This window comes from Chionomys nivalis, chromosome 3 (assembly GCF_950005125.1).
Source record: "Chionomys nivalis chromosome 3, mChiNiv1.1, whole genome shotgun sequence".
Taxonomy (NCBI): domain Eukaryota; kingdom Metazoa; phylum Chordata; class Mammalia; order Rodentia; family Cricetidae; genus Chionomys; species Chionomys nivalis.
The window spans coordinates 116,761,315-116,773,871 of NC_080088.1; the positions used below are offsets into that span (position 1 = coordinate 116,761,315).

General features: G+C 49.9%; 1 protein-coding gene and 1 pseudogene across 2 annotated transcripts in view; one reads left to right on the forward strand and one right to left on the reverse strand.

The window, feature by feature from the left end:
• Positions 1-2,664: 2,664 nt before the first annotated feature.
• LOC130872281 (U6 spliceosomal RNA) lies at positions 2,665-2,779 on the reverse strand (annotated as a pseudogene).
• Positions 2,780-2,948: 169 nt separating this feature from the next.
• Fbxo21 (F-box protein 21) overlaps positions 2,949-12,557 on the forward strand; it is a 35,368-nt gene continuing 25,759 nt past the window's right edge. For both annotated transcript variants that reach the window (XM_057764786.1, XM_057764787.1), the window contains exons 1-4: positions 2,949-3,213; positions 3,949-4,084; positions 6,066-6,160; positions 12,033-12,154. In XM_057764786.1, coding sequence (XP_057620769.1) covers positions 2,975-3,213; positions 3,949-4,084; positions 6,066-6,160; positions 12,033-12,154 — 592 coding nt within the window. In that variant the 5' untranslated portion in view covers positions 2,949-2,974. The remainder of the gene's footprint in view (positions 3,214-3,948; positions 4,085-6,065; positions 6,161-12,032; positions 12,155-12,557) is intronic.

Genomic DNA, 12,557 nt, shown 5'->3' on the forward strand with positions numbered 1-12,557 from the left:
CAACCACTCTGGGTTGGACGCAGTACTGCACAACCCACGTGAAATCTACTCATTTAACACCCCATCTGCCGCAGTAGGCAGGTGGGCCTTCTTCCCATTTTACAGATGGGAAAAACCGAGCCTCACAAAGGCTAGGTAACTTTTTCTAGCTCAACAGCTGGTTAGATCTGTCTGTGCCTTCTGCACTAGTTTCATTTCTGTGGCTTTGATAAAATACTGTGATTAAGAAGCACCTCAGGGGATAAAGGTAACAAGGAAGTCATAGCAGCAGGAATCTGAGACAGCTCCACGGTCAAGAGCAGAGAGAAATGAATGCATACATGCTCGCTGTGCTCAGTGGGGTTTCTCCACTCTTGCACAGTTCAGGACACACACACACCCCTTGCCTAGGGATGGTACCGTACACAGTGGGCTGGGTCTTCTCACACCAGTTAACTTAAAAGGCAAACCCTCCTCTATCCAAGTCACGCTACAGGTTAACCTAATATGGACAGTCCTTCACAGAAACTCTCCTCACAGGCGACTCTAGTCTGTGACAAATTTGACAGTAAAAACTATCACCCAGTTCATAGAAGACAATTATGAAGGATCTGCCACACGTGAGGTCTTTGCCAAAGAAGTTGGAATCCAGAAGAGAGTCTTCTGGTCCTGAAGGGACTTCAGATCAGAAAAGAGACACATGCTGAACAACAGAGGGGATTGTGGGAGTGAAAACACTGGCGAGGAGAGGAAGGCGGAGATCAGAGAAGCCGGGCCAGAGGGTCAGCAGCCTGGAAAGGGAGTCGAGACTGAAAGTGATTCCAAAGCAAAGAGATGCACCCAGGAGGAGGATCTCAGTGGGAGGAAGGCGATAACAGCTATCTGGGCTCTGCTTGCACTGGAGGAGGGAGGACGGCCCCAGCCACGGACAGGAGATATTTGTTCCTCTGTAACAATGTCAGGGATTTCAGATTTATTTCTTTTTTTTTTTTTCGAGACAGGGTTTCTCTGTGGTTTTGGAGCCTGTCCTGGAACTAGCTCTTGTAGACCAGGCTGGTCTCGAACTCACAGAGATCCACCTGCCTCTTCCTCCCAAGTGCTGGGATTAAAGGCGTGCGCCACCACCGCCCGGCTGTTTCAGATTTATTTCTAAGGACAGTAGAGAGCCATAGCTGGTTTGGAGGGATCCACTGAGTCGTTTCAAAAGGTTCTAACCCAGGAGATCTGAATTGAGGGGAGTTCTTTACTGAGGCCTTTGTAAACCCTAGTCAGAGGACACATTCTTGATATTCAAGGACTCTGATTTTATGATATCTATGGTCCCGTAGACAGGATCTAACAATGAACTGAACTCAGTTTTTTTTTTTCACTTGATTTTCACAAAGGAGAGATGGAGATTGCCCAGCAGGTAAAGGTGCTTGATGCTAAGCCAGATGACCTGAGTTCCATCCCTAGGACCCAATGGTGGAAGGAGAGAGCCAACTCCTCCTGCAAGCTGTCCTCTGCCCTCCATATACACGTACCACCCACACATGAGCACACAAAATAAAGTGTCAATAAAAGGTGTTGCTGAAGATGAGACCCAAGGTTCTCCTCTGGCCGTCACACACATACACACACACATTAAAAAAATAATAAAGCAAAGGCAAGCACTGAAAATACCCACTTACACCCAGGGACAAAACTTGCTTTGGGGGTTCAAATCCAGATTTTTGTTCCCTAGGACGCAACCAGGGACTCACGTTTATAAGCCTTGCTTTTCTTAACTGCAGAATGGGTATGTGTATGGTAATTATTGTTTTGCCAGTGAGGGCACAAATGGCCCCATAGATGAAGGATTGTTGAGTGGAAGACAATTGAAAATGGACACCATAATCTCTAATGTCACACAGTCGCACACAGGAATGCTTCCCACCATGCTTTGATCAGCCTAAAATCTAAAAGGACTTAGATTCAGGGTTAATACTATTCTCCACATAAGCAGAGGGCTAGAAATAGGACTTTCCAAAAGGCAAATGGTATGCTTGACCCAGCACCCACCTGAGAGTGAGTTAGTCCTGGGAAAGGCCAAATTATTTTCAGAAAGTGCTTAGCACAGAGAATAGATAACCATTTTTGACAACTTAATTTGGGGACTAGGGGTGTAGCTCAGTAGAGTGCATGCCTAACCTGCACAAAACACCGAGTTCCACCCAAGAGGTGGAGGCAGGGGAACCAGAAGTTCAAGGTCATGCTCCAACTCGTCGTCTTTCAAAAGCATCCTGAACTACATGAGACTCTGTCTCACATTGTAACTCAGCTCTTGATCCTCCTGCCTCAGTCTCCTCAGCTGGGATTACAGAGTAAATCATCATGGCTGGCTTTAATTTTTAGTTATTGTGTGTGTTTGTACATTCATGTCATGAAATGAAGGTGGAGGTCAGAGGACAACTTGCTTGAGTCAGTTCCTCCTCCTACTATGCGGGTTCTGGGATTGGAACTCTGACCGGCACGCTTTCCTGCTGAATCGTCTCACCGGCTCCCCACTCCCAACTTCATTTATTTATTTGCGAGACAGGGTTTCTCTGTGCATCCCTGGCTGTCCTGGAACTCAGGAACTCACTCTGTAAACCAGGGAGACCTCGAACTCAAAGATCCACCTGCCTCTGCCTCCCTGGGAGTGCTGGGATTAAAGGAGTGCGTTGCAACCACCTGCCCCACACTGCTTCACGAATTTGTGAGTCATCCTTGCGCAGGGGTTCTGCTAATCCTCTCTGTGTCGTCGATCCCGTTTTCGTAAATGTGCAGCCGAAACGAGCACCCAGCCTAATTTTTTTTTTTATGCTAATGCTGTTGGGATAATCAGCCTTGGTCTTTCCTTCCCAGGGCTCCAGGGGACCTGGTATGGGCGGGGCGCCACGGAGCCACGCCCCGGGTGGGCGTGACGGAGTTTCGTGAGCTCCGCATCGCGCCCGTGCGCGCGCCCGCGGAGCGGCCCCTCAGGTACGCGGACAAGATGGCGGCGGTAGCGGGGGATAGCGCTATGGAGGTGGTGCCGGCGCTGGCCGAGGAGGCCGCAGCCGAGGCGGCGGGCCCCAGCTGCCTGGTGCAGCTGCCGGGCGAGGTGCTGGAGTACATCCTCTGCAGCGGCTCCCTCACGGCGCTCGACATCGGCCGCGTGTCCAGCACCTGCCGTCGCCTGCGCGAGGTGTGCCAGAGCAGCGGCCAGGTGTGGAAGGAGCAGTTCCGGGTGAGGTGAGCCGTCCGCTCCGTTCCCGCAGCGCCCCGGGCCCGGGCCTGGCGTGGGCTCCACCCGCCACCCTCCCGCCCTCGCGCCGCCCCCTCTCAGGCCCCGCTTCCCGCGGCCGCAGACAAAGGCCTGGGCCGGGGCCTCCGGAGCCCCGATGGGGTCGCCTCCGCCGCCCGCGACCCGGCCTCCCGCTCGGCCCCGCGGCTGCGGCCTCCCGCGCCTCCCGGCTCCGCGGCGCGCATCTTTTGTGGCCCTCTCGGTACAGGATGTTTACGTGCCGGCGGTATTGCGTGCATTCCCGGCTGGCTGGGATGCCGGGATCGGACCTGCCATCCCATCTCGTGACCTTGGGGGAGGAAGGGTGCCGTCCACCTCCCTTCTCGACAGCCTGGGTCTTCCATTCCGTGATTAGACACCTTCCCCCTGTTTTGCTGCGTGGGGGAATCTAATGAGATGCGGCCCCGGATTGCGGGGCCTGGTGCTGAGGAGGCGCGCCATCAGTGCAAACCGTTAGCATCGTCGCCGTGATTGTGTCCACCACGGAATGGGAGGGTGGGGGTGAAAACGCTGTCTTCCCGTCACCAAGCCAAGGTCACTGCATCGAGTAGTGAGGCAGTGCGTGGATGCCGGATGGAGATTGCAACTAGAGCCGCTGCCCGCCCCCCCTTTCCCGCAGGCTCCTCCGCTGTCGGGTTCTGCAGTCTCCGCTGCGCTGAGAAAGGTGTTTTCTCCCCTTATAGGTGGCCCTCTCTGATGAAGCACTACAGTCCCACCGACTACGTCAATTGGTTAGAGGAATATAAAGTTCGGCAGAAAGCTGGCTTAGAAGCCCGGAAGATTGTAGCCTCCTTCTCCAAACGGTTCTTTTCAGAGCATGTAAGCACCTGTTATGTGGCTCAGGCTGTGTGTGTGTGCGTGCGTGTGTGTACGTGTGTACACACATGTGTACACGCGCGTTAGCTGCTCGACTCTTACTGCCAGTTCCCTCTTCGATGCTCACACAATCCCTTGCTTACATGGCTGTAAGAGTCATTGTGTCCTCTTCTCTCCCGTTCAACAACACGGAGCCATTTGTCCCTGCCAGCCCTACTTTTCTAAAGCGAGAGACAGTGGGCTGTGAGGACGGGAAGGGATACACAGGGCGGTGTCCACTGGGTCCAGATAAGCCTTATTTTTCCTCAAGATTGTTACACGGGCTTTGTGCAACCCCCGCGTGATTTGAGAGCCATCAATGATTGGATACTCCAAAGCTCTTACACTTGTTTTCCCAGGAAGGCTGCCGAAATAAATGCTGCCCAAACTAAGTAGTGAACTGCGTTGTTTGTTAAGGTGTTGGGGTTAAAAACTGCCTGTCGCTCACCGTCTAGCATCGGTTGCTCCCAGCAATGAGAATTTTTGTTATCACTGCTGCTCTTTGTTCTGAGGGGAGTTTCACCATGTACCCCAGGCTGGACTTAAACTCTTGTCCAGCCTCCTGAGGGCTGGGATTATGAGGAATCATCGCCAGACCTGGCTCAAGCTGCTTTTCTTCATTGGCTTAAATCTTTTCCGTTTTGGAGTCGGTTGTTTGCCCCTCGTCCAGAATGTCCCATGGAAATCCGTGTCTGTTCCTGATGCTGCTTTCCCTAGGGCTAGGAAACGGTCCCCTCATATTTCCCGTTTCTCCACAGACTGGGCATCCAGTGGAGCTGACACTCTTAGTTCTACTCTTCTGGTGTGATGGAGGTTGTTTTCTGAAGATTGCTTCTCATTTTCCACTCTGCTGTTAACGGAATTTATGAACAGTGTTTTCAAGGTGTTTCAAGTTTCGAAAGGGCAGATTTGACTTTCAACGCATTCTAACTCAGTCCCCTACGGGACTGCATATAGACATTCTCCAATTTGTTTATGTAAAATACTTATTAGTAGCAGCATGAACCAAGGTTTTGTTCAACCTGGAACAGTGCCCTAGCCAGTCTATAATCACACGTGTTCAGTCCTGGCTTAAACATGTACATGTACACAGGTGTTCTGGTGCAGGACATGTATGATGCGCTTCATCACAGGCTACTGGTTCACGGCCTCTACTTGTAAGCCAACTGGGTTTGTGTGTGCCTTCCAACAGTCTGCCTTTGTCTAATCACGGTGGGTTGGTGAGCTTTTCCCTCTTCCTTCCCTGTACCACTGTTTACTTAATTAGAAGCTTGTGGAGGACTTTGAACACAGCAGGGACATACTTAGGGTGGACTCACAGGTGGGTGATTGATTGGTATTCTTATTTTCTCCATGTGCACACAGTCACCATGAAACACTGTGGCTGCTCTTATGAGGAAAACTGGGGGACATCCCAGGACTTTAACCCCAGAGTCTTAATGTGCCACCACCTCGATAGCCATTGCACCATTACCTCAGCATGTGTGCGCCTCCACCACAGCACACATGTACCACTGCCTCAGCACACATGTCTCATTGCCTCGGGGTACAGAGCAGAGTGCACAGCCAGGGAGCCCCAGGAGCACCTCTGTTTCAGACTAAAACGTCTTGCCTCTCCTAGTTGTGTGTAGCAAAGACCTTGGAAGATTGGAGACTTGCACCCTCAGCCTGTATGAGCTCTTCACCGCACATGAGAATCTGGCACCAGCAGGCTCAGAATCCCCGACTGTGAGAGTGGGGTGTGTGTGACTCAAGTGCCAGGGCCTGAATGTGCTGTGATTTCTCTGTTGCTTTCTGCCCTGATGGCCCTAAGAGATAGTGTGCAAGAGCTGCTGTCACTGTCCCCGTGTGCAGCTGCTCTCAGTTGTGGCTCAGCTGTGTGTCTGCCAGTGTTAGCTGTACTAACTCTCATGACTGAGGCCTCCTCTGTGTGTGTTTCCCATAGGTTCCTTGTAACGGCTTCAGTGACATTGAAAACCTCGAGGGGCCAGAGATCTTTTTTGAGGATGAGCTGGTGTGCATCCTAAACATGGAAGGAAGGTAAGCCATGGCTCTCTCGGGGTCATCATCATGATAACTGCAGAGGGGGAGAGCCCTGGTGTTTCCAGATACTTCACATCTTGGCACAGGTATCATTTTGAAAAGTTCTGGATGTGTGAGATGAGCACACCAGGACAGTTGGCACACTGTCATTCCCTGCAGCCATAGGGATTCAGCCAACTTTGTATCAAAACTATCCAGAAAGCTATGCATGGGGGCTCATGTCTATACTTACAGTACTCAGGATGCTGAGGCAGGGAGAAGCAGCAGGTTCAAGAGCTACATAGTGAGTTGCAGAACACCCTGGACTACGGAGTGAGACCCTGCCTCAAAATAATAAAATCTTAAAAAAAAAAAATACGTCAAGAGGCAGGGAAATGATCAGTCAGTACAGCTTGCTCTGCAGGCGTGACGAGCCAAGTTTGATCCCCAGTGGCATGCACTTGCTCTTCTCGTGCTGGGCTTGATGGCCACCAACTTAGCCAAGTGGCGAGCACCAGGCTCCAGAGAGAGATTATCTGAGAAAGTGTGTATGACTCAAGGAATGACACCTGAGATCCACCTCTAGCCTTCACAGACGCTCACACCTGTGTGCTCACACATATGTGCACATGCTTGCACACACACAGATCGTGGTTTACTGAGCATCTGCAGACCTTTTTTCTTGTTGTCTAAACAGTGACTACTTACATTACATTTAGTGATTTAGGGGTGATTTAAGGTGCAGGGGAGCGTGAGCTTGGGTTCTCCCTGGCTTCAGTTCTCATCATCCACGTTGGGTGACTTGCAGCCTCCTATAAACCAGTCCCACAGGATCTGATTCCTCTTTTGACCTACTTGGGCGCCTGCATTCACACGCACATAGCCACACAGGCACGAGCTCACACACAAACACATCATTTACAATAAAAATAAACCTTACTCTTACTGTTTAGAATGGCATATCTTATATTTTCTGTTGGAAAGCTTAATTTCCAATTCAGCAGTGACTTGCCATGCAGCCTAACCTCCTGTGGGAGAGATACGCTGTTCTAAAAGTTGGAGAAAAAGATGCATTGAGAGAGGTCACTGCAAAAAGTCCTGACCAGGAGACAGTGTTTCATGGGGCTTTGTGGGGAGAGGTTCTAGGTCTGGGTACTTCCCCACCCGAGTCTGTGTGTAGGTTTATGTAAGCACTGGAGTGTGCACTGATAGTATTGTGTGGCCTCATGATAGTCTTTAGGCATGGCATGTATGGAGAAGGGTTCAGGGTGTACTTTATTGGCTTTAGTTTGTGTGGTGTAAACTTTATTTCTTATTTACACTCTTTTCCTGTTCTTTCCACTGCTGATTTTATGTTGGCCTTTCCTGCCTCCACTTTTTGCTTTTCTTTTATAGTGTTGGATGCCAAACCCAGGGTCTTACCCTGAGCCAACTGGGTGCTCCACTCCTGAGCTCTTAGCCCCACCTGTTTGGTTTTTAATAGCTAGCTACTTTGTCTTTTATCCTAATCCTAACTACATGAGAAAGGGGAGGGCATCATTGCTTGTGGGAGACAGATCCTGCTCTGCTTTGTCTTAGAATTACCACAGGGATCTGTCCCAGTCAACTGCCCCAGGAGGAGCTCCCTTAGCTAACAGCTACCCTGTCTTCCAGATTGGCTGGTGGACAGCCACTTGCTGTCTGCTTTAAAGGCTTCCGTTCTTAGTATGTGGGTTCTCGGGAATAGGTTTCCTAGGTAGTTGCAGTGTGTTGAAAACGTGCGAAAATTAATATACTATCCAGTGCTGCTCCAGGTAAATACAAAAAAAGCAACGAAGATTTGGGGATGGGAAGGTCTTTATTTTGCTTAGTTGCTTTTCCACCTGGATAATGTTGTCATAAAATAAGTGCAGAGAAGTAAATCTACAAGAAGAGCCAGAAAAAAAAGTGTTTAAATGAGTGTAATGGGAAGCTTGCAGTATGAGCTGGTGGGTCAGAGTGTGAGGGAACTTGTGATCTCAACAGCGCTCTGTGGGAACAGACATGGACAGGATGCCAGAGGAGTTCCCCAGTAAGAGGTTGTAGAGTAGGGAGATACGTGGAACTGGATGCCCAGCTGGAAACCAGCAAACTAGCCTTCTACTCAAAACTTACACTCAAGAGTATCAAACAGCCCACACCATAAGTCTGTGACTGGTAGGCCAGACTGGGAACCGGAGGTCCTTTGCAGAACTTGCCACGCCCAAGGGAAGTGGGCAAGGCAGCAGTTTTAAGGAAACACCTTGGAATTCATTCTTCAGAGGAATGTTAAAATCACTGGGAAAGACTGCCTTTTTGTGCTAGTCAGGTCATCAGGAAAGCTGAGCTCGTGTAGCCAGTGGAAGTATGTATTGTGGTTGTTTTCAAAGTAAGTGTTGCCCTTGGTGGGACAAGTGTAATGGCAGGGAGTGTTCTGTCAGTGTACACGGTGACCCTTTCTGCTTCCATTACTGCTGTGGAAAGCAGTGGGAGCAGGCAGTTTCTGTAGACAGTCAGGTGCCCTCTCTGGGTGTGTGATGACTACCTGTGCTGTTCTGTGTGGTCTGAGAAATCACAGCCTACAGGAACACTGTACTACAGCATGTTAAAGAGCTTGTGCTGTGCCTGAGAAAGGAACCTGGGTAGCCAGTGCCCAGCCAGACACTTGTAATAGAGGTACTGGATTTTAGACTCAGAAAGGGCCTTTGGGTATCCAGGCAAAAGAGATGAAGTCACTTCTGTGCAAAAGAAAGACTGATTTCAACAGCAGCACTTTATGCCAGAGGAAAAAGGTATTCCAAGGCATAAAGGAAATGCCAGCCAAGGATTTTTATATCCAGCTGAACTGACTTCCAAGTATAAAGGCTAAAGACAAACTTGTCAACTTGGAAGAACTCAGATTTTGGGCTCGTTCTGACATGTCAGCTAGAAATGGAGTTTGAAACCCAAAACCAGAGATAGTCTGACTCAGGTCTACTGGTGAGCACTGAATGGACATTAACCTGATGTCCTGCCTCCAAATGAGAGCTGTCTAGGACACAGTACTATGTATGTGGTTAGGGCAGCTGGAAGAACATTGGGCAGTGGTCTGGCAAGATGTTCAACAGGTAAAGGTTCTTGCTGCTAAGCCTGAAGACCTGAGTTCAATCCCTTGGATCCACATAGTAGACTCTGCAGACTGTCTTCTGACTTCCACATATGCCCCATGGTCTGTGTGTACACATGCCTGGATAGACACACTCACTTTCCTACACAAGATCATGGACAGATTACCCAGCCTCTTTATTTTCCAAGAAATGACAGGACAACTGGTCATTACACTCAGGCCAGACTTGTGTGTGTACATGGAGATGCGTGTAAAGCCAGCGAATGACTGTCACGCCATCTCTGGTGTCATAGAGGGGCAGGAGGTCATAGCTGTATATGTCTGAATTTGAGTCAGAAGTGTCAGTGTGAACTCATGACCAGCCCAGTAGCTACCGCTTCCCCCATGCAGTCAGGATCACGGAGAAATGGCTGCTTCTCAGGCCTGTTTCAGAAATGTACAAGATGAGTCCAGAACCAGACATTATGAGTACTGCCAGTCCCTCCCTTCAGTGTGGGGCAGCAGTGTGGGAGAGGCAGAGCATGTTGGTCTGCTCCAGAAAGGTTAGCTCTGTGAGTCCCCAGTACTATTTCAAGACATTCCTTGGTCTTTGAAGGAAAATCAAAAATGAGTGAAAGGGATAAGCAGAGCATTTGTCCTGGTTTGCTACATTTTATCCTGTTGGGAAACTAGAGAATAAATGAGGGTTTTGCAACAGTCTTTCCAATAAATGAAGAGGGACTGGTTCAGTTAGAGATATCTGAAGGAGCAACAGTCCTGGACACTGAGCACAGTGGCTGCTGATACTGCGCAAGGGACAACCAAGCATTGTCATCAGCTCCATCCCACTCTGTAGTCTAGGCTGGCCCTGCTTGCAGCCTCTGCTTCCTGAGAGGATCATAGGCATGAGCCTTTTTCTTGTGGTGCTGGGGGGTAGAAGAAGGCTGGCGAAGCAGGCATCTGCTTCTGGGCTGCATCTGCAGGTGGCTTTTGGTGGAAGACTACCCCACCTTCTGGAGTGGCAACTGGCCACACAACTGGTATTTGAATTTCACAGAGCCTCTCCAGCTACTTAGTTGTGAATTGATTTTGTGTTCTTGTGTATATGTGGGTACAATCATGCCACAGTGCATGAGTGGTCAGAGGACAGCTTGTAGGAACTGGCTCTTCCTTTCTCCCAGTGTGGATCTTGGGGATCATGCTCAGACTTGGCGCCTTTCTTGCCAGCCTTTCCATCTACATAGTAATAAGAAATTCAGAGCAAGGTAAAGCTTAGATGGACATATTCTGAACTTTGGGAAGCTACTATTAGACAGTGGGGAGACCCTGTAGATGACTGGGACTAAAAGATCCCTGAGCAGTTCAGGGATGTGTGTGGGCAGTCACTCTAGAGAGGCTCAGGAGATGGCCACAGAGGCATGAAGTGTGATTGTGCGGCACCTCAGAGCTGTGCTTCTTGGCTTGCGCGAGGAATGCAGCATTTGCCCCACACCTTTGTTGGGGGTGACTTTCCGCAGCAGAGGTTAACGAGCAGCTGGAACCGACAGCTTTACTGACCGTCACTGACCTCTGTGGGTGGAGGAGGCCTCACTGTTCACACCATAATCTCGTGTTTGGGAGACCTGATGAAGTGCTTCACACAGAGTCTTCTACACACCCTCGGTGCACAGGCGCTACTGTGGGCACTCAGGGTATAGCTGTGAGCAACCCCACGTCCCTGCCTTCACAAGCTCGCAGGGTAACAATAAAAATACAAGCTGTTGATCTTCTAGGAAGTGGCACGTGCTGGGGAAATGCTGAGTGAACTAGAGTGTAAGGGTTTTGGGGCACCTTTTGAGGTAGGATAACTATGGAGAGGCCTGACTTGGGCCATCTGAACAGAAAGACAAGAGGAAGTAAGAGAACAGACTGCAGGCATCCAGGGAAGGAACATTCCACTGAGGAAGGTGCCAAGGTGACACAGACAGGCCCTAGGTTAAAGGCACAGTTGGGGCAGTTGGAACTGAGATTTCAGAGGCTATGGGGATGGGATGAAGGGACATGTTATGTCTTTACTAGAAGTTGGGCTTTTAGTGTGAGGAAGTAGAAACTGAAGAAGGGGAGCAAAGGCCATGGCATTGTAGGTGAGCATCCCTGGAACAATGCACTGCGTGTCAAGAGGTGATAAGGGAGAGGACGGAAGCAGGAGCTAGGAGAAAGAGGGTACTGAGACACCCACAAAAACTGGGCCAGCTTTACCAAGTTAGTGGCAGATGCTCATGTTAGGGTGTTGGAAGAGGGCACTCAAGGCATTCAAGATGGTCCAGACGTTTGACCCTCATGGGCTAACAGCTTACTGTGACTTTGGGAATAATGACTCACTAGGAGGAAGTCTTGGGATGCCTCCCAGTTATCTAGGCAAGTATGAATAACAACTGCATGTGCAGATTTGAGTTCTTTGGAAAACTTCTTCAGAAAGTAACTTCTGGAAAGGTGGCCGTATCAGATGCACCTGAAGCCATGAGGGTAGAAGGACTCCCTGAGTACACTGAGCACAAAAGGAGAAAGGAGCAGCCTGTGTCCTGAGTGTCAGAGCAGGCCCTGGGGACAGGACAGCACAGTATACCTCACCTCCCAGGATGCCATTGACAGCCTTCCTCCAGAGACAGGGTATAAATGTCTCTGTGCCATTGAACCATCAAGTCAGGGTGCAGAGCCCTCTGCCAGCAGATGTGTGTCAGCTGTGTTTGTCTTGTTAAAGTGGGGTATATGATATGAAGGGGGGCTGGGCAACTGAAGTTCTTAGTGGCTTGTTTGATTGCTTTCCAGGAAAGCTTTGACCTGGAAATACTACGCAAAGAAAATTCTTTACTACCTGCGGCAGCAGAAAATTCTGAACAACCTCAAGGCTTTCCTGCAGCAGCCCGATGATTATGAGTCATATCTGGAAGGTAGGTGTTTCCGTGCCTGTGAGCAGGGGTCTTTGGCAGCTGAGCAACCTTTTAAGAGCTTGTGACAACTGTCCCTCCAGGTAGGGGAGAAAGAAAGCCATGCCAGTGGGCTTCAGGAAGTTGGATTACAGAGCACACAGCACTCAAACTTCCAGCAGATTCCAGTGGCATCTTCTGTGTCAGCTCAAGTGATCTAGTGTCTTGAGTCATCACCAGCTTAGTGACGGTTGAGGACTGGATGCTCAGTCAGGAAAGCACTTGCCACACAGGTGTGGTGAGTTGGTTTCTGCCCCAGAACCTGTGTAGAAAGCTAACTTGGTGCGTGCTTATAACCCCAGCCCTGGGGAGGTAGAGACAGGACTCTTGCAGTTCTCTAGTCAGTGAGCTTGGCAAAAACAAGATG